The following is a 27,778-nucleotide window of genomic DNA, read 5'->3' as shown; positions in this document are numbered from 1 at the left end:
ATGCCGGATGGGCCCCTGCCGGCGCGCTGGCTGCCCGCCGCCTTCGGGCTGACGCTGCTGCTCGCCGCGCTGCGCCCCTCGTCCGCCTACTTCGGGTAGGTGCCGCGGCGGCCGGGGCGGCGCGGGGTCCCCGGGCAGCGCCCGCCGGGGCGCGGGGCGCGGCGTGACCCCCGGGGCGCCGGGCGGGCCGTCCCGCGTCGGAGCCGCCGGGCCTGCCACCGGCCCGCGCCCCCGGGGAGGTTCCCCGCGCCCGCCGCCCCGAGCCACCCGACGGGGCGGGCGGGGCTCCGCGGCGGGGACGTTGTTTGTGTCGCGCCCGGGGCGGCGGGGCCGGGCCTGGGAGCGCGGACGGGAGCCCGGCCGCCCGCCCTGCCCGGCGGCTCCCGCGGCCTCGGTGCCCCCCCCCGCACCGTACCGACCGTTAGGGGCGACCCTCGCCGCGCCGGGCACGCTGGGCGCGGGGTGGCCCCGAGCGGGGCAGCGCCCCGCCGTCCCCGCTGCCCGCCCGCCGCCCCGGGCCCGCCGCCCCGGCCGCTCCCTGTCACCTGTTCCGTGCTCCGGCCGGGCCGGCGCGGCGCCCGGCCGGCAGAGGGCCCCGTCGGCCCAGGAATGCGGCCGGGCGGCGGGGAGAGGCGGGGCCGGGGCGGGGCGGGGCGGCCGGGCACCGGAGCCTGCAGGTGTATCCTGTTCTCCGGGCGGGCGCCCCTTTGTGTGTGTCCTCCCCGCTCCCGCTGCCCACGCCCGGGCTGTCCCGCCAGGCCCGCCCCGCCCCGCCCGCTCCCCACGGAGCGCGGCCCCGCCCCGGCCCCGGCCCCCCCCCCCCGCCCCGGGGCGGTCCTGCGCCCCAGCCCCGCCGGGCAGGGCCGGGCCGGTCCCCGTGAGGCTGCGCCCCTCTGCCCGCCCGCCCGCGGGGCTCCGCTCCCGGGCCCGGCGGGTGGCGGGGGAGCGGGGCTGCCTCGCGCCTTGGCAGGTACTGGGTCCGCGCCCCGCGGAGAGGCCGGGCCGGGGCCGTGGTGTTTGTCCCCGGCTGGTCTCCGGGCGCGGCGGGGGGGAGCCCCCGGGCTTCTCCGTGTCCGGGCGCAAGCCCCCGAGTCCGGAAAGGCAGCCAGGGCCCGAGCGGGAGCTGGGGCCGGGCGCTCAGCGGGTGCGGGCGGCCTCCGCCCGGCCGGAGGGCCCTCCCCTCCCCCGCCCGAGGCCCTGCCTGGCACGGAGGCTCCCGGCAGGAACGCGGCTCCGGTTACAGCCCGGGAGCCCGAGCGGAGAGCTGGCCCCGGGGAGGTCACGTGGCGGCAGGAGCCCTCCCCCCCGCTGCAACCCAACCCGGCCGCGCCCCTCCCTCCGGAGGCCTCCGGCCACCCCGCCCGCCCGGACCCCCGCGGCCGCGCCGGGCTTGGTCAGCAGGTGGCCCTTCCATCTGGAGCTCCGCGCTGCTGACCGCTGCGTCCCGGGCCTGGCGCGGGGGCTAGCCGGGGCAGGCCGCCGGCCTCGCATCTCTGCCCCGGTGTGAAGGAGCCGCAGGCGGGAGCCCGGAGGGAGCTGCGCCTGCCCCGCGCCCGTCCCCAGGAATCCCCACCCCGCAGAGCCCCCCGGGGGGACCGGGCCCCCCACCCCGCAGAGCCCCCCGGGGACCGGGCTCCCCACCCCGCAGAGACCCCGGGGGACCGGGCCCCCCACCCCGCAGAGCCCCCCGGGGACCGGGCTGGGACCGGGGCTCCCCACCCCGCAGAGCCCCCCGGGGGACCGGGCTCCCCACCCCGCAGAGCCCCCCGGGGGACCGGGCTCCCCACCCCGCAGAGTCCCCCGGGGACCCCGGCTGGGACCCGGGCTCCCCACCCCGCAGAGCCCCCCGGGGACCGGGCCCCCCACCCCGCAGAGCCCCCCGGGGACCGGGCTGGGACCCGGGCTCCCCACCCCGCAGAGCCCCCCGGGGGACCGGGCCCCCCACCCCGCAGAGCCCCCCGGGGACCGGGCTGGGACCCGGGCTCCCCACCCCGCAGAGCCCCCCGGGGACCGGGCTGGGACCCGGGCTCCCCACCCCGCAGAGCCCCCCGGGGACCGGGCTCCCCACCCCACAGAGCCCCCCGGGGACCGGGCCCCCCACCCCGCAGAGCCCCCCGGGGACCGGGCTGGGACCCGGGCTTCCGTCCTTGCAGGCTGCTCCAGCCAGATCTCCGCGGTGGCTCGGACTCCGGACCCGGGGGGGGGGGGGTTCTTGGTAATATTCTGGCCCTCTTTTTGTTCTGCATATAACTTACTCCCGGGAAATTCCCTCCGCGCCGTGGTTTTTGGTGTGTTCACAGACTGTACAGCCATCCCCACTATCTAATTCCAGAATAGTTTCCCCAGCCCAGAAACCTCATACCCACTAAGCCGCCACTCCCCACTCCTTCCTCCAGCCCCTGGCAACCGCCAACCTTTCTGTCTCTGCGGACTTTCCTACTCTGGACATTTCATATAAGTGGAATCATACTATGTGGCCTTTTGTGTCTGGCTTTCTTCACTTGGAGTCATATTTTTTAGCTTTATCCATGCTGTACTGCAAAGCAACGTTTCACTCCTTTTTGTGCCTGGATTGCACTCGATTGGATGACTGTTCTACAGGCTCAGAAAAATGCTCATCAGTTGATAGGCTGTTTCCACTGTTTGCTTTTTATTTTTTCAAATGTTGCTGTGAACATTTGGTGACTGTTTTTTTCCCCTTGTGTGAAAGTATACTTCCAGTCCGTTGGGTGTACATGCCTAGAGATGAAGTGCTAGGTCCTGTGGTAAGTCCATGTTTAACCTTTTGAGGGGCTCGCACACTCTTTCCCCAAGTAACCATACCATGTTACATTTCCACCAGGAGTGTGCAGGGTTCCAGTTTCTCCATATTATCACCAGTTTAATTCTACTCCTCATGGTGGGTTTGATGAGGTATCTCGTTGTGGTTTTGATTTACACTTACCTGATGATTGATGATGTTGAATATTATTTTGTGGGCTTTTTTCTATTTGTAGCAATACAAATAGCTATTTGCTATTTGTAGCTTTATTTAATTATTATTTGCAGCTTTGCTATTTGTGGCTTTTAGAGAAGCATGTATTCCATTTCTTTGCCTGTATTTTTAGTCAGATTGTCTTTTGTTATTAAATTGCAAGAGCACTTTAAATAGTCTGGATCTGTCCCTAGAGAACTTTTATCTCTTATTCAGTATACAGATGCACTCTCATTTCCACACACACAGAAGTGACAATTTCAGGTACCTGTCTTGTGCCTAGCTTCTGGTGTGTGTGTGTGTATGTGTGTGTGTGTGTGTGTGTGTGTGTGTGTGTGTGTGTGTGTGTGTTCCTGTCTGCAAGAGCCTTTGTGGGTATTCAGGGAACTTCCTGAGGGAGACTGCTTAGGGGTGTGTGTGTGTGTGTGTGTGTGTGTGTGTGTGTGTGTGTGTGTGTGTGTGTGTGTGTGTGTGTGTGTGTGTGTGTGTGTTCCTGTCTGCAAGAGCCTTTGTGGGTATTCAGGGAACTTCCTGAGGGAGACTGCTTAGGGGTGTGTGTGTGTGTGTGTGTGTGTGTGTGTGTGTGTGTGTGTGTGTGTGTGTGTGTGTGTGTGTGTGTGTGTGTGTGTGTGTTCCTGTCTGCAAGAGCCTTTGTGGGTATTCAGGGAACTTCCTGAGGGAGACTGCTTAGGTGAGCAGGCCAGGGGACTAGCCTACCCCTTGTCCCTGTGTGTGATCTTGGGCCCCGGTGCTTGATCCTTGTACCCCTGTCTGACAGGAACATTTAGCTTGCCCTTGCTGGGGTCAGAGAAGGCCAGAAAAAGTTGCAGGACAGGAGGTCTGAAGGTGCAGACGGCTGGGCTGAATGGTGGCTTGACACAAACGTGTTCTGGGGACAGTCCATGCTGGGAAGGGCTTAGCCGAGGGTCAGGTCCTTCCTGAGTTAATAGTTGTGGGCAGGAGTTGAGGAAGTCACAGACTGGAAGTTGTGGGCAGCTGCTCTGCATGGGTCCCCCAGCTCCAGACACCCCAGGAAGCCGTAGGGCATTAGAGAGCAGGGCCAGACCTAGTGGGGAGGCCTCTTGGAATTGGCCTTGCAGGTGAGACCCCGCCGTGGGTAGGGAAGACGGGGGGTGGAGGAGGAGGCTTGCAGGCTTTGGGAGGATCGGGTGGGCCACAGCTTCTGAGACTCCCGGGAACACTGGAGGTGAGCAGCGCAGGTCTGGCACCTGGCCTCTCCTTGTGTGGGGCCCAGCTGCTCCCGGCACGGGGCCGTGCGTGCAGGCGTGAGCGGCAGGTGGGAGAGGTGGGCGCCCCTCTCCGCTCTGTACTGGCATCTTCACCACAGCCTGCGCACGCCCTGTCTCTGTCCCTAGGCCCCTGACGTGGTGTCCTAGCTGCCAACACAGCCCGGAGCCAGACGCCAGGGCCGGGGTCTGTGGGCTCCCGGGGGGATGGGGAGTAGCGTTCAGCAGCTCTCTCTGCTGGGATCTGAGGTGAGGAGGAAGCGGCCACGACGTGGTGTCCTAGCTGCCAACACAGCCTGGAGCCAGACGCCAGGGCCGGGTCTGTGGGCTCCCGGGGGGATGGGGAGTAGCGTTCAGCAGCTCTCTCTGCTGGGATCTGAGGTGAGGAGGAAGCGGCCACCACCTGGTACCCCTCAGCTGTGTGAGCAGATGTCCTGTGCACAGCCGGCGGCTGTCTGGACGGGGAGACAGCTGGCCTAATCTCACTGTCCGTGTCACACACTCTGCCTCTTGCTGCCTGCGTGGGTGCCCACGCCGGGCAGACCTCGGTGGGTGCCACACCGCCTCTGGAGGCCCCGCTGCCGGGGGACCCTGCCGTGCCCCTGCCCGTTGCCAGTTCCCAGGGTTTGGCCCCGCGAGCGAGGCCTGTGGGTAGTTTTTACCCTAGGGAAGGATGTGCAAGCGCAGATTCTCCCACGGAGGCCGTAACCCTGAACCCCGGGAGTGAGGAGGCGATGGGGTGGGGGAGGGGCGCACAGCCCCGCCTTGCAGGCAGAGGACGAATGACACCTGTTGACAGTCCCGCACTGGCACGGCCGCCTTTGTGCATTGTGCTGGTGGGGGCCCTCTGGTGCCCGGCAGGCTGCTGCACGCGGAGAGGAGGCGTGGCTGTCTGGGGGCAGTGGGTGGCTTTGGCATGAGCTCCCTGGTGGCTGGGTGAAGCCAGGCCCTTCAAAGCACCCGAGGTGGCCTACTTTGGGGGAGGGGAAAGGGGGTGTCTCTCTGGCTAGGAATCAAAATGTGGCATCAGGGTGAAGTAGACGGTGCTACCTATCCGTGCCTTACCTACGGCTCTCCCTGGTTGCTCCCCTCTGGGAAGCCTCATAACCGCTGCCCAGACATACCAGCGTGGCCCTAGCAGCGCAGCTCTGGGGCAGAAGAGGGTCTCCCCTTGGGTTTCCTCCGAGTTGTGCCGTGTACCCCCGCTGAAGGCTCTTGCAGTCTGAACCTCGGGGTCCTCTGCCAATTCGTCACCTCACAGGCCAGTGTGCCGCGCCTGTCGGGCCGGGCCCCTGACTTCGGCCGTCTGTGGCTATCACCCTCCACCCCACACTGCCAGGCCGCGCGCGCGAGCACACTCACCACCACGGCGGGGGGGGGGGGGTGAGCAGGGTCAGGTGCGTGCGTGCATGCGTGGCCCCGCGTGAGGGACGCCCCGGCAGCCCAGGGGCGGGGCTGGGGACACCTGGCCGTGCCTGCCCATGTACCTGCCGATGTGCCCCGTGATGAGGCACCCGGCCCCTCCTGGCGAGGTCCCGGCTGGCCTGGGCCTCCACACAGGGGGAAAGCCAGCCTCCCAGCTGGCAGCTCAGCACCGTGGCCCAGCAGCGGACAAGGCCGTGGAAAAAGCAAGCCGCAAGCTGCGTTTGTTTTTCTTTGCGATACCTGAGGTCGGGCGGCCAGGGGAAGTGGGCTGGAGGTCTGGCCCAGGACAAGACGCTGCCAGGAGCTCGTGGCCCTCTCTGGCAGATGGGGAGGTGGGGGCTGGGCCCATGGTCACAGTGTCCTGGCCACAGCTGATGTGGCACCTGGCGGGCGGGGATCCCGCTCCTGGTTGCGGCACGGGGCGACGCAGCTCTGTCTCCAGCTCTGTCTGCGCTGCCTGTCTCCGTCAGCAGCCCTCTGTGAGCCATGGCCTCGGTGGCCGGGCACGGAGGCAGGCCTCCCGCAGGCATCTGCCCCAGCTGCTCCCTGGGGTCCAGGGCACTCTCTTGGGGTGCACAGGCTGTTGAGGGGACACATGAGCTCCTCTCTGTGGTACACGGGGACATTCCTGTTAGGCAGTGCCTTGGTTCTTGGGGTAGTGGCTGCCTGTGGTTTGTCTTCCTCTGTCCAGCTGGTCCCCGGGGCAGAGAATGGGTGAGCAGCGGGCAGGTGGGCGAGGGAGCTGGCCTGTGCCCTCCCGAGTCCTGGACCCTGCGGTCGGTGCTCTCTTTGCACAGCCCCCCGCCTCGTGCTGGGCAGGTCTGGCACCGGACGGTGGCTCAGCCCTCAGGGACACATGGATGCGCTCGGGTTGGAAGGTGGACTCGCGCAGGGTGGAGATTCAGACCGTGGGGAGGACAGAGGGTTAATCTCAGCTCTGGTCTCTCAGTGCTGGAATTTGTTTTGATTTTGTTTCACACAGAAATTAAACGCTGTCTGGCGGGGCTGAGGTTTCCTCTTCAGGGCACTGCGGCTGCTGGAACTGCACCCTTGGCTCCCTCCGCCCTGGCCCTGAGCGCACGGGTTCCCGAGCAGGGTGGCCGAGTACGACAAGACCTACTGGCAGGAGAAAGGGCTGTGGGAGGCGGCTGGGGCCCTGGCGAGCCTCCATGGGGCTCGCAGGTCCCGCCGGAGCCCGTGGCTCAGGTGACAGCCTGGGCAGGGTGGCCCTGGGGTGAACCAATCTGGACCGTTGGGGCCTTGTAACTCTCCAGCGCCTGCCTGAGGGAGAGAATCACCTTGCTGGAGCACAGAGGAGGTTCCTTGGTCACTAGGCAGCCACAGAGTGGCGCCTGAGGCCTGGCCCGAGGAACCAGGAGTGGTCTCCCGCTTTGCTCTGACTGTGTGGCCTCCAGACTCCCTGTAAGTCAGATTTGCTCTTAGGTCAGTCTAGGGCTGGGGCTTCTGGTCACCTGCCTGTCAGCACAGCTTCATCGGGGCCAGTGCTGACCCCACGGCCAGCTCCAGAGGTCAGGGAGGTGGTTCTGTAGCCCCTCCCTGTGCTGCTTCCCCGAGCAGAGACCAGAGCCTCAGCAGGACTTTGCAGAATGGAGCTGGCAGCCCCGGCCAGCTCCTTCCAGTGGGCCTCCGTCTTCTAGGAAGGCTGCACCTTGAACGTAGGAAAGGGATGGAGCCTGGGGTGCTGCGGGCATGGGAATCCGTTGGGCCACACCTTGAGTCAGCACCATGGCTGGGTAGGGGCTGCGGCGGACTGGAGGCACTTCCACAGGAGAGGGGCTGGGCCTGTCCTGACTTTTCCCTCGTGGGATCCAGCCCTGGCCCTACCACCGAAGGCCCTGACCTCAGTCTCCCCCGCGTGTGGACACCAACACCCTGCCAGGTTGTGCAAGAGGACATGAAGATCTGTGGGGACGTTTGCAGGTGCAGTGATAGTGTCCCCCACTCAACTCAGTCCTCTTGCTGGAACTAAAGCTGCACTTGCTTGTGCATACGTGTGTGTGTATGCACATGCATATTTGTGTGCGCCCATCTGCACTTGTGTATGCATGAGTGTGTATATGTGTCTCCAAGATTTTATGATGGGCTCTTTGGCTATGTATGCATGTGTATGTGCATTTGCAAGTTATGTGTGTGTGCCTGAATCCTAGTGTGTTGGTTTGCACATGGGTTCATGGGTATGCGCACGTTCCTACGTATATGTGTCTGGATGGACAGACATGAATGTGTATCTGAGTGTACGTATGTGAGTCTGGATATATGTCCTTAACTTTGATGAAATAAGCATAGATGCTGAGTGAGGAACTGTGAGTGTGGTTTGGAGATGGGGTGGAGGCCTCACTCAGCTGTGAGACCGGCAGCGTCTCAAGCCCCTAGGGGGAGGCAGGGTCTTGAAGAAGGTTCTAGCCACACGTAGCCAATAACCTAGTTGCTTGTATGGTTCAACACCCCGCTTGGTCTTGGGGTCTCTGTGTCAGGGGCTGGTGTGTCTGCAGGAGCTCACTGGCTCACATAAGGACTCATCCAGGATCTTCTGTGGCGTGTCCCCACACGCGGGCTGCTCCTTCCCACGTGGCAGCCGCCTCCTTCCGATTTGCGTCCAGCCCTGGAAGTCTTGCTAATAGGCTGTTGTGGGGTCTCTGCAGCCCTTTCTCGGGGGCTTCGGTTCTATCCCCCAGCATCTTTTCCTTTTAGTGGTTTACCCTGTCAGGATGACTCTGCCTTAACTTTCTTACCTTGGTTAGACTTGCAAACACCCTCATTCAAATAAGAGTGTAAGAGTCCTTCCCCTGGTTCTGGGTAGGCATGCATTTTGTTTTCCACTATGTATATTTTGTCCCACTAAAGTGTTTTATCCTCTGCTTTAAATTATTATTATTTTTTTTTTTTTGTCGGTCATGGGGCTTGAACTCTGGGCCTGGGCGCCGTCCCTCAGCTCTTCAGCTCAAGGCGAGCGCTCTACCACTTGAGCCACAGCGCCACTTCCGGTTTTCTAGTGGTTTATTGGAGATAGGAGTCTCACGGTCTTTACTACCCGGGCTGGCTTTGAACCGCAATTCTCAGCTCTCAGCCTCCTGAGTAGCTAGGATTACAGGCGTGAGCCACCGGCGCCCGGCTTAAATTATTTTTTTGTGTGTTGTTTTCTTTTTCTTTTTTTGGGGGGGTCTGGTCGTGGGGCCTGAACTCTGGGCCTGGGCGCTGTCCCTCAGCTCTTTAGCTAAAGGCTAGCGCTGTACCACTTGAGCCACAGCTCCACTTCCGGCTTTTTTCTTTTTGCTTATGTGGTGCTGAGGAATCAAACCCAGGGCCTCATGCATGCAAGGCAAGCGCTCTACCACTGAGCCACCTTCCCAGCCCCATGCTTTAAATTATTTTTGTCAACAGTTTCTCAAATACAGAAGCTTGGTCAGGGATAACTAGGCATGTGTAGTAATGGGGCTGAGACCCAGTTAGGCAAGCATCGCATGCCCTGTGCTTGAAGGAAGCCTGTTTTAAAACAGAAAGACGAATTTAACGAGGAAAGAATGACAACAGAAGCAGATAGGTTTGGAATATCTGTAAAGGAGAAACCACAAAAACTGACCCAGCAAGTTTGGAAACACCAGACAGAACTAGGGAGAGAATGTCAGTAATAGACATTCATAGAAAAGTAGATTGGAAACAGCTGAAGGGAATTAGCAAACCGGAAGACTGGTCAGAAGAAATTATGCGGAGTACAGTGTGGAGAGGTGGACAGATGAAAACATCTAGCCCCGGGAAGGCCCTGGAAGTCTGGGGAGAGAGCCGGACAGGCCTGGGTAAAGCTGTAAAGAAGAGTCAGCTATCTCGGGTCTTCCGAGGCAGAGTGGAAATACATCTGTGCAGGAATCTAACATAGTAGAAGGACAGAACACTGAAGTCAGCACCCTAAGGGCGACCAGTGGGCGGGGCCAGGGGAAGCAAGACTGGCCCTCATGCAGGGGAGAGGGTCCCGTGTCAGAGGCGCAGGTGAGCCCTTGCTGAGCCCCCAGCACGGACCGCAAAAGGTAACCCCATATAATTCACCAGTGACCCAGACAAGAAAGGACAGACTGATATCAGACACGGCAAGTGGCAGCCTCCTCCATAGTGCTGTGGGAGCGAGACCATTCGCGGGGGCGGGGACGGGGCAGGGGGAGGCCTGCTAAGCTGCAGGCAGAGAGAGAAGACTTTATGTAAAATCCCCTAAAAATGGTCAGAAGGAGGAACCCCAAAGGGCCAGTGTGCTCAGCAGACTGGATGAAATGGAACAGTACCCCACGCCCTAGATGGATGAGGCCGGGTTGCTTGGGGTGTCACTCAGGCACATGCTGTAAGAAGGGTTCCGGGCGAGATGCCCATCAGGGCGTAGACACAGCAAGGATGGGGCACGCCGACCCAGGGCTGAGGCGGAATGAGAATCTGGAGGAAGCCGCGAGCGGAACAGCGACTCGGGCTCAGTGCGGCCACCTGAGGTTGGGAATCCGGCATCACTGAATATGTTTTAGTGAGGCCTGAGCACTGAGAAAACTGCTATCAGGAGCCTGGTTCAAGCGGTCACTCACCAGCCTAGTGAGTTCAAATCCCAGTTCTGCAAAGAAAGAGAATCCCTGGGAGACGCAGGGGAAGCACGTCAGCCTGGTGCGGAGGAGTTGAAGGAAGACGGGGCAGAGAGAGACAGAGAGAGACACGGGCCCAGACGCAGAGTCAGAGGAGGCGGCAGCTTTCCCTAAGGACGTCTGGGAAATGCCCGAGGAAATTGTCTCCTAAGGCTTTAAGAAAGTGAATGCTGGCAGCTCCTCAAAGGCTTAAACATAACTGCTCCCTTTGACCCTTCAGTTCCACATCTCTTGAAAGTGTGCACACAAGTACGTAATTGCAGAGTGGACACCACCCTCCAGTGCATCCACTAGCGAGTGGCCTGCGTTTACCTTAGAAAGGACACGAGTTTGGGCTTTTGCTACAAGCGGATGAACCTGGAGGAGGAGGCTGAGGGATATTGCCCGTCACAGAAGGACAGCCCCTGTGCTACTCCACTCACGATGCACCCAGAGTAGGCCAGTGCACCGTGTCGGAAGCAGAGCTTCGGTCACGGGGCCCGGGAGGTGTGAGGCTTGTCGTACGAGGCAGTGGAAGCGTGACAGCTCTGTGTGTCTGTGGATGTGGGAGGGTTTTATGGCATATAACTCAGATCTCAATAAAAGGACTGAGAAGGAAGAGGGGAAGATTCGGTTGGCATGGACATTGTTCCACCAAGAAAAGCTCAGCTCTAGACGGTTTCTGTTGGATTTTTCCAAATAGTGAAGAGGCCATGATTCTTACCTGATACCAACGCTTCAGATAGAACACTCACAAGGTGCCAGAGGCCAGCAGAAAGAACACAAGCGAAGAGAGCTAAAAGCACACAGGTGACAGCTGCAGGCAAGGTATTCCCGGGGATGCCAGCGGTAGGAGGGGCAGAGAGGTCCTGACCAAGTTGAGTTTGCCGGTTGACAATGTCAGCACCCACCAATGAGTGTGAAAGATTCTGAGCACACAGCCCCGGAGGACGACTTTAACCTGGCCCCGATGTCCAGTTCTGCATAGCCATCGGGAGCTAGCCTCCTCCAGGTCCGAGCCTGACACAGGCACTGCACTGGCCTTCTAAGCATCGGGTGGCTAGCTGTTTCCATGGCCGCTGTCTCCCTCCTGGAGTGGCCTGAAGTCTCGCTCCGTGGTACCCACCCCAACTCTCCCCTCTTTCCTCCTTTGGGGTCACCACATTGGCAGGCTGTGTCTGGCTGCCAGACTCTGGAGCTTGGGGCAGGGAGCTGGGCGAGCGCAGGTCATCTTGACTTGGGGTGAGCACACGGGCCCCAGGGGCTGGCAGCATGGGGGTCGGGCCGAGCGGCTGAGGTGCTGAGCTGAAGGCTCGCGTTGCCCTGGGGAGCCAAGAACAATGCGAAGGGGAGATGTGAAAACAAAGAAGTCTGCAGTCCTCCAGATCTCAGCCTCTTGAGCAGCTGGGATTGTAAACATGAGCCCTGGTACCCGACTCACCTGGACGAATGTATCTTTTGACCAGCATCTCTGGGACCAGGCAAGGTTGGCACTCCACGTGGCTGGGAAAGGCCTGGGAATGAGAGAAAAAAGAGCCAGAAAAGAGCAGAGAGAGGGGTAAGAACAGTAGCACTCACGTGGTATTCAGGTAAGGGGTAGACCTGCTGGGACCAGGCAAGGTTGGCACTCCACGTGGCTGGGAAAGAGAGAGAGCAAGAAAAGAACAGAGAGAGAGCTAGAATAGAACAGAGAGAGCAAGAAAAGAGCAGCAAGAGCAAGAGAAGAAGAGCAAGAGCTTGACCAGCATCTCTGTAACCCCTCATGATCACCATTTTCTCTCTACCTCAGAGTTGAACGGTTTCATTCTTCCAACTAGGAGTGGGATCATGTGGTACTTGTCTTTCTGTATTTGGCTTATGATATTAAATGCAGCATAATGATTTCTAGTTCCATCCATGTGGTCACTGTGACAGGATTTCCTCTTTTTGAAGGCTGTATGGTATTCCACAGTGACTTTGTACTATTGTTTATCTGCGTATCAGTGGGTGGACACCGAGGTTGCTTCCATTACGTTGGCTATTGTGAGCAGTGCCACAGTGAACAATGATTGAATTCCTCTAGATAGGCTCCCGGTGTGAGGTCGTTTTTGGATAGTATCCCCTTTCTGAAGTGGTTTTCTATTCTGTGGGCTGTCTCTTCACTCTGTTGTGTTTCCTTTGCTTCACAGAAGCGTTTTAGCTTGATGCAAGCCCACTTTCCGTATCACGTATGAGTTTGAGATTATGTCCAAAAAAGCCACCGTTGAGATTAGTGTTGGGAAGCATCACCCCGTGCTTCTAGTTGCTTCGGAGTTACAGGATTTACAGTTCGGTCTTCAGCCCTTTGGAGGTGATCTGTGTCTGCTGTGAGGTGAGAAGCCCCCTGGAATGGAAGTTGGAATACGGCCTGGCCACGTGTTCTGTCGCACAGGTAGCAGGGAGTGAGTGGAAGGTCTCTGTCCAGGATGAGCTGCTTGCCCGGAAGGCTGGTGCCCGGCCTGGCGGCTGTGTGGAGCCGCAGTGCCTCAGGCCAGACGCCCCCGAGGGCCAGGCGGGCAGCTGCCCAGCGGGCGGGGCCTTGCCCGGGCTGCCCACCCGCCGTCACTGTCTGGTGGTGTGGGGGAACGCTGGCCGCCCCAGGCCAGCCAGCAAGGCCGGGCAGGCGAGAGGATGGGGGCGGGCCCGCGCCCCCTGCTGGCTTTGGGTGACCCCTGCCCGGGGTGCCTCCCGGGGACTTCACCCCCATCCTCGTTGGCTCGTTCGTGGAGCGCTCGAGAGGTGGGCGTGCCCTCGACTGTACGGGTTGCCACCCGCCTCCCGTCCTGTGGGTGGCTGGATCTTAGATCCAGGCCTCTCCTCCTGGCTTCTGTGATCTGAGGTACAAGCCCTGGATGTCCGTGGACTCAGCCTGAGCCGGTATCCAGGTGAACCCGTCGAGCACCCGGGCACACCCCACAGCTGAGCCGTACAGCCCCGCCCTGGAGCTCACACACGCCCCAGCACTCACGTTGGCTGGCAGTGGGCAGATCAGCCCCACAGCTGATTTAAAGCGTATTGAGCAAGCTGGGCGCCAGTGGCTCATGCCTGTCATCCTAGCTACTCAGGAGGCTGAGATCTGAGGATCACAGTTCAAAGCCAGCCTGGGCAGGAAAGTCTGTAAGACTTATCTCCAATAAACCATCAGAGAACCGGAAGTGGCGCTGTGGCTCGTGCTAGAGTGCTTGCCTTGAGCTGAAGAGCTGAGGGACAGTGTCCAGGCCCAGAGCTTAAGCCCCACAACCGACCAAAAAAAAAAAAAAGAGTATTAAGCGGTAGCTTGGGTGACTGCCTCAGAACACCGGCAGCGAAGCTCATTGCAGCACCAGCTGGTTTGCTGAGGATCGCGGCCGGTTAGCCCCAGTGCTAGCCCTGAACCCCAAGGAAGACCATCCCGGGTGGCGTCGGCCCAGGGACAGGAAAAGAAACAAAAGTCAGGTGCTGGGAAGGTGGCTCAGTGGTAGAGCGCTTGCCTTGCATGCCTGAGGCCCTGGGTTCAATTCCTCAGCACCACATAAGCAGAAAAACCCAGAAGTGGCGCTGTGGCTCAAGTGGTAGAGCGCTAGCCTTGAGCTGAAGAGTTGAGGGACAGCGCCCAGGCCCAGAGTTCAGGCCCCACGACCGGACCCCCCAAAAAAAGAAAGAAAAAAAAAAGAAACAAAAGTCAAAAGAGTAGCTTCTACTGTATTCCCATCGGTGCGGACGGGACCCGTTCACGGCTGGTGTTGTTGCTGGTCTTGGAGCAGGGCCCTCCACGCACCCTGGCTGGCCCTGGACTCGCTGTGTAGCCCAGGCAAACATCTCCCTGGCATTTGTGGTGGCTCTGGCTCACCCCACACTGAGCCGCCACGCCTGGCTGTGGCTGTGTTTCTAGAGAGAAGCGGCAGCCGCAGCCTGCTCGGACCACTGTCGCGAATCTCAGGAGCATGTCACTCCCAGATGTCCATGTTGGAAGCCCCAGATTCTGAGACTAGAGGTGGCTGCGGCCTGGCTCTGGCCACCTCCCCCGGGCCCTCGCCTGGAGGGAGCCGAGGTCCCTGTCACAAGGGCTCCCCCGTAGTCTGGAGCTCCTCCCAGAGGCCCACGTACTATCGCATCACTCGGGATGGCCGGAACCCCCCACGGCCTGGGACGGCCTGGGACCTCTGCATGGTGCTCCCCAACCCCCCGAGCCCCATCTGGGTCCCACACGTTAGTGTGTTGTTACTCTGCCGTGGGATGAGAGCTTCCTAGAGCCCTGCACCCCGAATTTACCCCAGTGACAGGGTCCTGGGACACGAGCTGGCTGTCCTGGGGTTTTCTGCCCCACACCCCATGCTGAAGTTGACGCACTTGCCAGGGGGTTGGAGGGAATCTGCCCTCACTGCCCCTCTCCCCTGCCTTCTTCTCCTCTGCCTGTCTCCTCTGCCCTTCTTCCTGGCCACAGCCTCAGCTGCACTTGGTCCCTGGCCCCCGGTCAAGCGCCTTGGCCATACGGAGCTGTCTTAGATGCCCGGCCGCCTGGCCCATGGAGCGGGAGGCTGCCGCCCGCCCTTCTCTGTCTTTTGAGTGCAGTTCCTCCTAGGGAACAGTCTCCGCCCCGTGAGCCGCACTGAGCTTGGGTCTCCCTCCCCAGCTCTCCCATGGCCCCGCTCTTGGTGGGCAGTTGGCCTGTGGTCTCCAAGGCTTGGAGACTTCTGTGGCGAGCTCAGTCACCGGACAGGCCTGGATGTCCACTATGTGGCCTTTGACCCACGCCCAGCTCCTTCTGAGAGTCCCTGAGCACCTGTGTGAAGGTCTTAACATCCTGAGACCTCCCGACTCACACGGGCCTTCCTGCCATGGCCCTGATGCTTCATCTACAGCCCTGAGTCCCTGTCTACTCACCTCCGCATCCCTGAGTCCCCTCCACTCACCTGCATCCCTGAGTCCCCTCCACTCCCCTCTGCATCCCTGAGTCCTGTCCACTCACCTCTGCATCCCTGAGTCCCCTCCACTCCCCTCTGCATCCCTGAGTCCCCTCCACTCCCCTCTACATCCCTGAGTCCCCTCCACTCACCTCTGCATCCCTGAGTCCCCTCCACTCCCCTCTGCATCCCTGAGTCTCCTCCACTCCCCTCTGCATCCCTGAGTCCCCTCCACTCCCCTCTGCATCCCTGAGTCCCCTCCACTCACCTCTGCATCCCTGAGTCCCCTCCACTCCCCTCTGCATCCCTGAGTCCCCTCTACTCCCCTCTGCATCCCTGAGTCCCCTCCACTCCCCTCTGCATCCCTGAGTCCCCTCCACTCCCCTCTGCATCCCTGAGTCCCCTCCACTCACCTCCGCATCCCTGAGTCCCCTCCTCTCACCTCCGCATCCCTGAGTCTCCTCCACTCCCCTCTGCATCCCTGAGTCCCCTCCACTCACCTCTGCATCCCTGAGTCCCCTCCATTCCCCTCTGCATCCCTGAGTCCTGTCCACTCCCCAATGCATCCCTGAGTCCCCTCCACTCCCCTCTGCATCCCTGAGTCCCCTCCACTCACCTCCGCATCCCTGAGTCCTGTCCACTCCCCTCCGCATCCCTGAGTCCCCTCCACTCCCCTCTGCATCCCTGAGTCCCGTCCACTCCCCTCCGCATCCCTGAGTCCCCTCCACTCCCCTCCGCATCCCTGAGTACTGTCCACTCCCCTCTGCATCCCTGAGTCCTGTCCACTCCCCTCTGCATCCCTGAGTCCCCTCCACTCCCCTCTGCATCCCTGAGTCCCCTCCACTCACCTCCGCATCCCTGAGTCCCCTCCACTCCCCTCTGCATCCCTGAGTCCCCTCCACTCACCTCTGCATCCCTGAGTCCCCTCCATTCCCCTCTGCATCCCTGAGTCCTGTCCACTCCCCAATGCATCCCTGAGTCCTGTCCACTCCCCTCTGCATCCGAGTCCCCTCCACTCACCTCCGCATCCCTGAGTCCTGTCCACTCCCCTCCGCATCCCTGAGTCCCCTCCACTCCCCTCCGCATCCCTGAGTCCTGTCCACTCCCCTCTGCATCCCTGAGTCCTGTCCACTCCCCTCTGCATCCCTGAGTCCCCTCCACTCCCCTCTGCATCCCTGAGTCCCCTCCACTCACCTCCGCATCCCTGAGTCCCCTCCACTCCCCTCTGCATCCCTGAGTCCCCTCCACTCCCCTCTGCATCCCTGAGTCCCCTCCACTCACCTCCGCATCCCTGAGTCCCCTCCACTCCCCTCTGCATCCCTGAGTCTCCTCCACTCCCCTCTGCATCCCTGAGTCCTGTCCACTCCCCTCTGCATCCCTGAGTCCCCTCCACTCCCCTCTGCATCCCTGAGTCCCCTCCACTCACCTCCGCATCCCTGAGTCCCCTCCACTCCCCTCTGCATCCCTGAGTCCCCTCCACTCACCTCTGCATCCCTGAGTCCTGTCCACTCCCCTCTGCATCCCTGAGTCCCCTCCACTCACCTCTGCATCCCTGAGTCCCCTCCACTCCCCTCTGCATCCCTGAGTCCTGTCCACTCCCCTCTGCATCCCTGAGTCCCCTCCACTCACCTCCGCATCCCTGAGTCCCCCCACTCCCCTCTGCATCCCTGAGTCCCCTCCACTCCCCTCTGCATCCCTGAGTCCTGTCCACTCCCCTCCGCATCCCTGAGTCCCCTCCACTCCCCTCTGCATCCCTGAGTCCTGTCCACTCACCTCCGCATCCCTGAGTCCTGTCCACTCCCCTCTGCATCCCTGAGTCCCCTCCACTCCCCTCTGCATCCCTGAGTCCCGTCCACTCCCCTCTGCATCCCTGAGTCCCCTCCACTCCCCTCTGCATCCCTGAGTCCCGTCCACTCCCCTCTGCATCCCTGAGTCCCCTCCACTCCCCTCTGCATCCCTGAGTCCTGTCCACTCACCTCCGCATCCCTGAGTCCTGTCCACTCCCCTCTGCATCCCTGAGTCCCCTCCACTCACCTCTGCATGTTCCCATGTAGAGGCCCCTGCATGGAGCTCTGCTAAAGTTCTACTTCAAGGTGTTTGCAGAGGAGGTTAGGGCCAGACAGATGATCTCCAGTGATGCTCACTTGCTGGTGCCGTTCTGACTGCAGGGCTCAAGGCTTAGGAATATTTGGCTGAGGGTGGACATGTCTAGGGCCTGGATGTCCAGTCTCTCTGTCTGGGGTTGTGTGGCCTGGGGTGAAAGCATGGTTTCCAGAACTCAGATTGTGAGTTGTGGGGTGGAGCAGGGATGTGAGGAATGGCAAGAAGACTGTCCCTCGGCTAGGAGCTGGGGCTGGTGTCATGGAAGTGGGGGTTAAAGCGGAGACCCTGAGGGGCCTGTCTGGGACGGGAGTGTTCCTCAGACAGGGGAGGGTGTTATTTTGATGCCTGGGCCTGGGGGAGGGCCCGTGTCTAGAGGGTGCAGAAGCTGAGGCCTGGAGCTGTAACTAGAGCTCTGGGCCTGATAGGAACGTTGGGGTCCGCTGGGCCCAGCCTGTGGGCGGTTATCTGGGGACCGTCCTTCTCTTGTCCCCTGCACCCTTCCCTGCTCAGGACGCAGGGGGCTGGAGAGGGGAGCAGGCCAGGCCCGCTCCCGAGGGCACAGCACCGGCCGAGGGCACAGCACCGGCCGGCGACAGCGGTGAGGCCCAGCTGGGCCCCGCTCGGCCCCTTTCGCAGAGGGCACCGGTTGTGCTCCCCGTGGAGAGCTGTGTTGGGATGGGGTCTTTATACTCCTGGGCGGGTGGTGGCCAGGCTCCCTGAAGCCCTCAGGGACAGGATAGAAGCAAAGACAGCCGTGTGGAGGCCATGTTCATGGTCCAGGAGCCAGGAGGGCAGTGTGTGGGCAGTGGGGGCCAGTGAGGGTCCTGCCCGGGTCCCTGACCTGGGACCCGCCCAGCCCCTCCTCCGGGGCCAGGGCTCACTCCCGGCTCTTCCCAGGCTGACCGGCAGCGAGCCCCTGACCATCCTCCCGCTGACCCTGGAGCCGGAAGCGGTGGCCCAGGCCCACTACAAGGCCTGTGACCGGCTGAAGCTGGAGCGCAAGCAGCGGCGCATGTGCCGTCGGGACCCGGGCGTGGCGGAGACCCTGGTGGAGGCCGTGAGCATGAGCGCCCTGGAGTGCCAGTACCAGTTCCGCTTCGAGCGCTGGAACTGCACCCTGGAGGGCCGCTACCGGGCCAGCCTGCTCAGGCGAGGTGAGTGCCGGGCCTCCGACAGGCCCAGGGCCCGCCCTGACTCACGCCAGGCGGCCAAGGGCAGCCACCTCGGAACTTTGCACAGACGGCTTAAAAACCGGAGACTTTGGTTCACATCTGTAACCGTAGCTACTCAGGAGGCTGAGATCTGAAGATCGGAGCATCATAGTTTTTGGGGGCAGAAAAGTCCCATGAGACTCGTATTTTCCAATTAGCAAAAAGCCCCAGGTGGAGGTGTGGCTCAAGTAGTAGTGCTCTAGCCTTGTGTAAAAAAGCCAAGCACATGCCTGTCATCCTAGCTATTCAGGAGGCTGAGATCTGAGGATCATGGTTCAAAGCCAGCCTGGGCAGGAAAGTCTGTGAGACTTTTTTTTTTTGGAAAAAAAAAAAAGCATCATTTGTAATTGTACTCTTAGAAAGTTGTACATAAAAAACTCTTAATACAGTTCTATAAAACTGCCAGGGGAGAGGGAAGGTGATACCTTTTTTTATTGATCATTAAGAAAGTTATCCAGATAAACAAAAAACACAGTAAATTGTTTAAAAAATTAAAGAACATTTGTCAGTCATGGGTCTTAAACTATGGGTCTGGATGCTGTCCCTGAGCTCTTCAGCTCAAAGCTAGCGCTCTACCACTTGAGCCACAGTGCCACTTCTGGTTTTCTGGTGGTTAATTGGAGATAAGAGTCTCACAGATGTTCCTGCCCAGGCTGGCTTTGAACCGTGACCCTCAGATCTCAGCCTCCTGAGTAGCTAGGATGACAGGCGTGAGCCACTGGTGCCTCTGGGGCTGAGTCATATCTCCAATTAATCAAAACTGGAAATGGTGCTGTGGCTCAAAGTGGTAGAGTGCTAGCCTTGAATGGAAAAAGCGTAGGGACAGTGCCCAGGCCTTGAGCTCAAGCCCTCAGCCAACAAGGAAAAAAAGCTGAAAGAAGAGATGTGGCCAAAGTAGTAGATTAATAGCCTTAAAGTTCAAGAACAGAGTCATGTGCACACACACACACACAATCCAAGCCCTGAGTTCAAACCCCAGTACTGCCCCCCTCCCCCAGACAAATTGGAGGCCTGAGAGGTGAGGTGTAGTTTGTGGTGGTGTGTTAGCCAGCTGGGGAGGGCCGGAGCTGGTAGGCCCGAGGGGTCAGGTGTAGTTGGGTGTTGGCCGGAGCTGGTAGGCCTGAGGCCGGAGGGAGAGGGAGCCCAGGGCCAGGGCTCAGGCCGGGCCCATGTCTGGAGGTCTGGGGGGCTCAGCGCCATCCGTGGCTGGCGGCCCCCGTGGGCTCCGATTGCCCCGCGCCCTGCGCTCCCCGGTGCCCGGTGTCCGCACAGATGTCCCCGCCGGGGGGGGGGGGGCGAGGCCCCCGCTGCCCCCGCTGACCGGCCCGCCCGCCCCGTCCCGCAGGCTTCAAGGAGACCGCCTTCCTGTACGCCATCTCCTCGGCCGGCCTGACGCACGCGCTGGCCAAGGCCTGCAGCGCCGGGCGCATGGAGCGCTGCACCTGCGACGAGGCGCCCGACCTGGAGAACAGGGAGGCCTGGCAGTGGGGCGGCTGCGGGGACAACCTCAAGTACAGCAGCAAGTTCGTCAAGGAGTTCCTGGGCCGGCGGTCCAGCAAGGATCTGCGAGCGCGGGTGGACTTCCACAACAACCTCGTGGGTGTGAAGGCAAGCGGGGCCTGGAGGGAGGGGCGGGGCCTGGAGGGAGGGGCGGGGCCTGGAGGGAGGGGTCTGGAGGGGTGGGCGGGGCCGGGAGGGAGGGGCCTGGATGGTGGGCGGGGCCTGGAGGGAGGGGCGGGGCCTGGAGGGAGGGGCCGGGAGGGAGGGGTCTGGAGGGGTGGGCGGGGCCGGGAGGGAGGGGTCTGGGGTGGGCGGGGCCGGGAGGGAGGGGCCAGGAGGGTGGGCGGGGCCGGGAGGGAGGGGTCTGGAGGGGTAGGCGGGGCCGGGGCAGGGCCTGGAGGGGTGGGCGGGGCCTGAAGGGGAGGGCGGGGCTGGGGCAGGGCCTGAAGGGTGGGCAAGGCCTGGAGGGGCGGGGCCTGGAGGAGTGGGCGGGGCCGGTGGGGGACTGGAGGGTTGGGGGTGCAGCGGGGTGGGCGGGGTGCAGGGGTGCAGGGGTGGGCGGGGCACAGGGATGGGGCGCAGCGGGGTGGGCGGGGCGCAGGGGTGGGGGCGCAGTGGGGTGGGCGGGGCGCAGGGATGGGGCGCAGCGGGGTGGGCGGGGCGCAGGGGTGGGGGCGCAGTGGGGTGGGCGGGGCGCAGGGATGGGGCGCAGCGGGGTGGGCGGGGCGCAGGGGTGGGCGGGGTGCAGGGGTGGGGGCACAGGGGTGGGGGCCCAGTGGGGTGGGCGGGGCACAGGGATGGGGCGCAGCGGGGTGGGCGGGGCACAGGGATGGGGCGCAGCGGGGTGGGCGGGGCACAGGGATGGGGCGCAGCGGGGTGGGCGGGGCGCAGGGGTGGGGGCGCAGCGGGGTGGGCGGGGCGCAGGGGTGGGGGCGCGGCGGGGTGGGCGGGGCACAGGGATGGGGCGCAGCGGGGTGGGCGGGGCGCAGGGGTGGGGGCGCAGCGGGATGGGCGGGGCGCAGGGATGGGGCGCAGCGGGGTGGGCGGGGCGCAGGGGTGGGGGCCCAGTGGAGTGGGCGGGGCGCAGGGGTGGGGGCGCAGTGGGGTGGGCGGGGCACAGGGATGGGGCGCAGCGGGGTGGGCGGGGCGCAGGGGTGGGGGCGCAGTGGGGTGGGCGGGGCACAGGGATGGGGCGCAGCGGGGTGGGCGGGGCGCAGGGGTGGGGGCCCAGTGGGGTGGGCGGGGCGCAGGGGTGGGGGCGCAGCGGGGTGGGCGGGGCGCAGGGGTGGGGGCGCAGTGGGGTGGGCGGGGCGCAGGGATGGGGCGCAGCGGGGTGGGCGGGGCGCAGGGGTGGGGGCCCAGTGGGGTGGGCGGGGCGCAGGGGTGGGGGCGCAGCGGGGTGGGCGGGGCGCAGGGGTGGGGGCGCAGCGGGGTGGGCGGGGCGCAGGGGGCCTGGGCATCGTCTAGGGACAGGCCACCGTGCAGTGCTAGCCCGGGTCCTGGCGTCCTGCTTGCAGTGGATTTCACTAGTCCTGGAGGGGCCTTGGTCGCCCCCATCTCCTCCTGGAGATGAGCCACAGTAAGCTGTGGCTGCCGTGCCTCTGTCCCTGGTTACCAAGGCCCCCAGAGGGCCTTCTCAGTTGGACAGTCTAATGTGAGGGCTGGTGGTCTGTATTCCAGGATACCATGCCTTCTTGTCACTGAAGACCTAAGTCAGGGTGGCCCCTAGTGTGGCCAGAAGGAGATCCCAGAGGAGCGGTTGGTGTGTATGTGGGGGGGAGGGGGGGAACCTATTCGCCCAAGTCAGGTCTCCCCTGCCTTGCCTCTGTCTCTTGTAGAGACTGTTCTGGGGACAGATACCCAGCTCCCTCGGCTCTCCAGTAGGCCCTTGGAAGTTCTGAGCCCTGGCTTTTTTCAGTGCCACTTTCAGCCACAAAGCTCCCAGACCCATGGGGCTGGGAAGGAACATTAGTTCCCTAACCCTGGCGCCAGCACCTCCAGACCATCCCTGAACAATGCAAACCACCACACACTGGTCCCAGACTCAGTCAGAAAGGGCTACAGAAGGGCAGTGCCAGAGCCTCTCTCCAGAGCAGAGGGCCTTTCCTCTCCTGTCCCTGCTGGGCTGTGGACCCCTAGTCCGGGAACAAAAGGGATGTAATTAGAGCCAGTCCTGCCCTGAGCTCCTCTTTAGTGGGATCCCCCACTTATTAGAGACTGGACTCCGCCTTTCTGACCAATCCTATGCTGTCTCCCTCTGCCTCCCTGGGCAAAGGCTGGCAGGCAGAGTGGGCCCGCCAGGGCAGATCAAATCCCTGAGGCCGGCGGCTCTCTTCTTCCCAGCGACTCCTCCCTCCCCCCCTTGCCCTTTTGTGAGGTATTAATGAAAAGTCAGAATGTGCTAGAGTGCTCCGGTGGACTGCTGGGCCTGAGGCAGCCAGGTTTTAATTAAATTTGTCCGAGGTTTCTCAGCAAAACATCTTTAATAAGTGGGACTCTTCAGTTGCAGCAGGAAGGTGGGGGGGGTTGCATTTCTTAATCCCACTCCAGCTGGGCCCTCCTGGGAGCGTATAAGAGCTTAGCAGCCTGGCTCAGGCCTGCCTGGAAAGAGGCCTCCTGACCTGCTTCAGCCCCGCAGCCTCACGAACCCCAGGAGTGGGCGTCAGGAGGTCCCTGGGGAAAGCTGGCCTGTGGGAGCAGGTGGGACTCCCGCTTGGGGAAGGGAAGGATTCCGATGCCCGACAGCTTGCCATAGCTGGAGTTTCTGTGCCTACCCATGGGACTGGCCTGGGAGCTCTCCTGGGGTAGCACTTTCAGACGGTTCTCCCTTGGAGTTACTCTCTCTGGGAGGTGCGAGTCTGCCCTTCTGCATGTCTGTGTTCCCCGCACTGGGGTCCTGGCCGGCTCTGGCTTAGGTTACACCTCCGCTGGTCTTAATACTTGGGTAAGGAGGTTGTCCGTCAGGACGCCAGCCAGAGCTGAAGGTCGTGTTTGTCTTTGCCTGTCCAGTGAACAGTGTGTGGAGACCAGACATGGGAGACCCCATGGGACTGGGATGGTGGGTGAGGATATCAGGATATCAGGAAGATGAGCCCAGCCCTGGCCTTAGGGAGGGAGCCAGGGTCCTGGGGCTTCGTGTGTGTGTGTGTGTGTGTGTGTGTGTGTGTGTGTGTGTGTGTGTGTGTGTGTGTGTGTGTGTGTGTGTGTGTGTGTGTGTGTGTGTGTCTCGTTGGTGACTTGGCCCGGGGCTGAGAATGGGTCTGGTGCCAGATGGGCGGTAGCTCCAGCCTCCCCCGGCCATCTGCAGGCCGGGCCTCCAGGCCTGCCGCTCACGGCCTCCCTGCCCCGCCCGCAGGTGATCAAGGCCGGAGTGGAGACCACCTGCAAGTGCCACGGCGTGTCTGGCTCCTGCACCGTGCGGACCTGCTGGAGGCAGCTGGCGCCCTTCCATGAGGTGGGCAAGCACTTGAAGCACAAGTACGAGACGGCACTGAAGGTGGGCAGCACCACCAACGAGGCCACGGGCGAGGCGGGCGCCATCTCCCCGCCCCGGGCGCGGGCCCTGGGGGCGGGCGGGGGCGATCCCCTGCCTCACACGCCGGAGCTCGTCCACCTGGACGACTCCCCCAGCTTCTGTCTGGCCGGCCGCTTCTCCCCAGGCACTGCAGGCCGCAGGTGCCACCGCGAGAAGAACTGTGAGAGTATTTGCTGTGGCCGAGGCCACAACACACAGAGCCGGGTGGTGACGAGGCCGTGCCAGTGCCAGGTGCGCTGGTGCTGCTACGTGGAGTGCAGGCAGTGCACACAGCGAGAAGAGGTGTACACCTGCAAGGGCTGAGCCCCAGAGCCGCAGCTCTGCCGCGTGGGGCGTAGGCACGGCGCACCGCGGGAGAGGCCTAGCCTGCGAGACTACAGTCCCCTCCGCCGGAGGTGTAGGCATTGCACACGGCACAAGGGGTCTGCACCTGCGAGGGCTGAGCCCCAGGCCTGGCCAGCTCCACGGAATGGGTTATAGGTGTTGCACACAGTACAAAGGATCTCCCACCGGGAGGGCTGAGCCCCGAGGTCCGACCAGCCCTGCTTTATGGGATGGAGGATTGTGCGCAGTACACAGGATCTAGACCGCGAGGCCTGGGGGCCTCCCCGGCCAGCTGAGTCGGCCCTGCCCCCTCTCAAAGCTCAGAGGTCCTGCTCGGGCGTAGGCTGGGACCTGTCTGGCCCCGGACACTCTGCTTGTGTCCCGGACCTGAGCTTCCTTCCTGACCCGAGAGTATTGCAGCAATGCTTTCTAGGTTGTCCCTGGAGTGGGCCCTGGCCAGGACCCCGGTCTGTCGCTTGCCCCTCCCCCCCAGGCTCCTCCTGAAGCTTGGGGGAAAGTGCACCTTCACAGCCCCACGGCTGCCCGTGGGGTGCCGGCCCGCACCCGCACAGCACCGTCTTCAGAGAGCCAAACCACTAGGAGAGTGCGCGCCAGGTTCCCAGGCGTGGAGGCCCCGCCTCTCGGTGGAGCACTTCTCTTTGGAGTAACAGTGACCTTTAAATTATTGTTATTTAATATAGTAATTATTATGCCTTCCGCCCCTGCTGCCCCAGGCTGCCGCAACCCCTCGGACTCACCCCAGCTGAGCAGAGCTGACTGGGGAGGCTCCCCCTCTTGACCCCTCCACACTCCCTGCTTCCCTGCTGGCTCTTGGAAACCACTAGATCAAGGTGATGTTGGGGAAGGAATGAGGAGCAAGCCTAGCCACAGCCTGAGGCTTGTGGAAGCCCTTTTTCCCGCCTGTTCTGCTCCCCGTGGACGGACGGCCCCGCGTCTGGGCCATGGAGTGCATTTCCTGGGGCCAGCCCCTGAAGCCCTCCCCCGAGGGCCACACAGGGACCAGGCAGACAGCGTGCTCTTTCTGGCTGTGCGCCGGTCTCTCCAGGGGGAGGGTGCCTACACTGGCCTGGTTTGGTGTGAATGTGCATGTGTGTGTGTGTGTGTGTGCACGCATGTGTGCGTGCACGCACAAGTGTGAGTGTGTGTACGCTGTGCATGCGGTGCTGGCACGGCCAGCGTGCCCCTTCACAGGGCCCCGTACGGCGGCTCTTTGGCTCCTGAGACTCTGGACTTGGACTTGTTCAGATGGGTGTCCTGGGGGGGGGTGTGCTGGGGTCTGGGAAGGCAGCAGGCAGGAATGGATGCAGGAAACTACTGAGAAAGGAGCAGGACCCCCCGAACTCCAGGGTCCAGGAAGCAGAAGGGGGACTGTTTGAAAAGAAAACATATTTATGTGGATGTGGATCCCTGGTCCCTCTTGGATAGTGTAAATAGCAAAGTTTATTCTCCTGTGGTTCAGATGACAGCCCAGTCAGTGCCCTGTCCCGGAGCGAGTGTGGGCGGCCGCGTGTGACAGCACAGGCGGGGGGGGGGGGGCGGGGGGTGAGGGGAGCAGCACCCCACCTGCCCTCCCCCCGTTCTCCCAAGAGGAGCTCAGCCACCGTTGGCTCTGGGAAAGGGTGTTGGGTCAAAGGAAGGATTTTTAAAAAATCAAATAGGAACACTTAGCTCTATGTCCTGAATATTCAGAAAAGTATTTTTTTTAACAAGGCAGACTGAAAATGTCTGCTGGCTGGTTTGTTTCTATATAACTGTATGTTAGAATGTCTTGCTCAGTGAAGCAGCCGCTCCCACGTGCTGGACCTCTCTTTCTCCTGCTTTTCTGTGGGGCAGAGCAGAGGGCAGGCTGTGGGCCGGCCAGCCCGGCCGCCTCCCCGGCAGCGGCCCTGGCCATGGGGCCGTGCAGCACGGGGTGAGACACAGGAGGGGGCCATCTTGGTGTGGAGTCTTGTGTGAACCGATTGATTTCTCTACCTCATCTGTGTAGCAAGTAGGTGTGTACCTGAGTGACTGCGGAGAATGTATTTATTTAACAGCTTTGTATAACAACCCAAGACAAATGGAAACACTAAATAAATGTATTTTAAATTATAGCCAGCCTCAGTCTGCTGCTTCCACAGGGGTTCTGGGGGTCCTGGAAAGAGAGGAGGGGAGAGGAGAATGTGGAAAGAGAGGAGAAGGAGGCAGGACGGAAAGGTTGGAGGTGCCGAAGGGCCTGAACCAGAGGAAGAGGAGGGAGGGTCCTGGTGGGAAGAGACAGGAAAAGCCGGGGGGGAGGTTCTGGGTAGAGGAGGAGGGGCAGGGGACCTGTGGAGGAGGCGTGGGGGGTTCTGGGTAGAGGAGGAGGGGCAGGGGGGCCTGTGGAGGAGGCGTGGGGGGTTCTGGGTAGAGGGGGGCAGGGGGGCCTGTGGAGGAGGCGTGGGGGGTTCTGGGTAGAGGAGGAGGGGCAGGGGGGCCTGTGGAGAAGGCGTGGGGGGTTCTGGGTAGAGGAGGAGGGGCAGGGGGGCCTGTGGAGGAGGCATGGGGGGTTCTGGGTAGAGGAGGAGCAGGGGGGCCTGTGGAGGAGGCGTGGGGGGTTCTGGGTAGAGGAGGGGGGGCAGGGGGGCCTGTGGAGGAGGCGTGGGGGGTTCTGGGTAGAGGGGGGGCAGGGGGACCTGTGGAGGAGGCGTGGGGGGTTCTGGGTAGAGAAGGGGGGGCAGGGGGACCTGTAGAGAAGGCATGGGGGGTTCTGGGTAGAGGAGGAGCAGGGGGGCCTGTGGAGGAGGCATGGGGGGTTCTGGGTAGAGGAGGAGCAGGGGGGCCTGTGGAGGAGGCGTGGGGGGTTCTGGGTAGAGGAGGGGCAGGGGGACCTGTGGAGGAGGCATGGGGGGTTCTGGGTAGAGGAGGAGCAGGGGGGCCTGTGGAGGAGGCGTGGGGGGTTCTGGGTAGAGGAGGAGCAGGGGGGCCTGTGGAGGAGGCGTGGGGGGTTCTGGGTAGAGGAGGGGCAGGGGGGCCTGTGGAGGAGGCGTGGGGGGTTCTGGGTAGAGGGGGGGCAGGGGGACCTGTGGAGGAGGCATGGGGGGTTCTGGGTAGAGGAGGAGGGGCAGGGGGGCCTGTGGAGGAGGCGTGGGGGGTTCTGGGTAGAGGAGGAGGGGCAGGGGGGCCTGTGGAGGAGGTGTGGGGGGTTCTGGGTAGAGGAGGAGGGGCAGGGGGGCCTGTGGAGAAGGCGTGGGGGGTTCTGGGTAGAGGAGGGGGGGCAGGGGGGCCTGTGGAGGAGGCGTGGGGGGTTCTGGGTAGAGGAGGGGCAGGGGGGCCTGTGGAGGAGGCGTGGGGGGTTCTGGGTAGAGGAGGGGGGGCAGGGGGGCCTGTGGAGGAGGCGTGGGGGGTTCTGGGTAGAGGAGGGGGGGCAGGGGGGCCTGTGGAGGAGGCGTGGGGGGTTCTGGGTAGAGGAGGGGCAGGGGGGCCTGTGGAGGAGGCGTGGGGGGTTCTGGGTAGAGGAGGGGCAGGGGGCCTGTGGAGTAAAGAAGGTTGGAGGAGGACCGGGAGAATGATGGAGGAAAGGGAGTGGAAAGGAACAGGAGCAGAGGCAGGCAGGGGAGGGCTCCTTGGGCCGCCTCTGGCTCTGCCGAGTGGACAGGAGGTGTGAATGGAGCCGCTCCTCCCAGACGAGGGCAGCCGAAGGCAGCTGGGTCCAGTGTCGCTGCCTGGGCCAGTTGGAACAGCAGGGCCAGCCACTGGGCACAGCCCGGCCCGCTCCACCCCGGGTGGGGGTGAGGGGTGGGGGGCACAGCCCGGCCCGCTCCACCCCGGGTGGGGGTGGGGGTGGGGGTGGGGGGCACAGCCCGGCCCGCTCCACCCCGGGTGGGGGTGGGGGTGGGGGGCACAGCCCGGCCCGCTCCACCCCGGGTGGGGGTGGGGGTGGGGGTGGGGGGCACAGCCCGGCCC

At 62.6% G+C, this 27,778-nt stretch overlaps 1 protein-coding gene across 1 annotated transcript; it reads left to right on the top strand.

The window, feature by feature from the left end:
* LOC138808110 (protein Wnt-9a) lies at nt 1-25,932 on the top strand. The gene is made up of 4 exons (XM_069994054.1): nt 1-95; nt 18,161-18,417; nt 19,820-20,082; nt 23,330-25,932. The coding sequence occupies exons 1-4, from the start codon at nt 1-3 to the stop codon at nt 23,810-23,812; spliced, it is 1,098 nt and encodes a 365-aa protein (XP_069850155.1). The 3' UTR covers nt 23,813-25,932.
* Nucleotides 25,933-27,778: the final 1,846 nt, after the last annotated feature.

This window comes from Dipodomys merriami, unplaced genomic scaffold (genome assembly GCF_024711535.1).
Source record: "Dipodomys merriami isolate MVZ:Mamm:240054 unplaced genomic scaffold, mDipMer1.0.p SCAF_440, whole genome shotgun sequence".
Taxonomy (NCBI): Eukaryota; Metazoa; Chordata; class Mammalia; order Rodentia; family Heteromyidae; genus Dipodomys; species Dipodomys merriami.
Note: the sequence above shows the minus strand (reverse complement) of the source record. Positions and strands in the feature narration are given on the sequence as shown.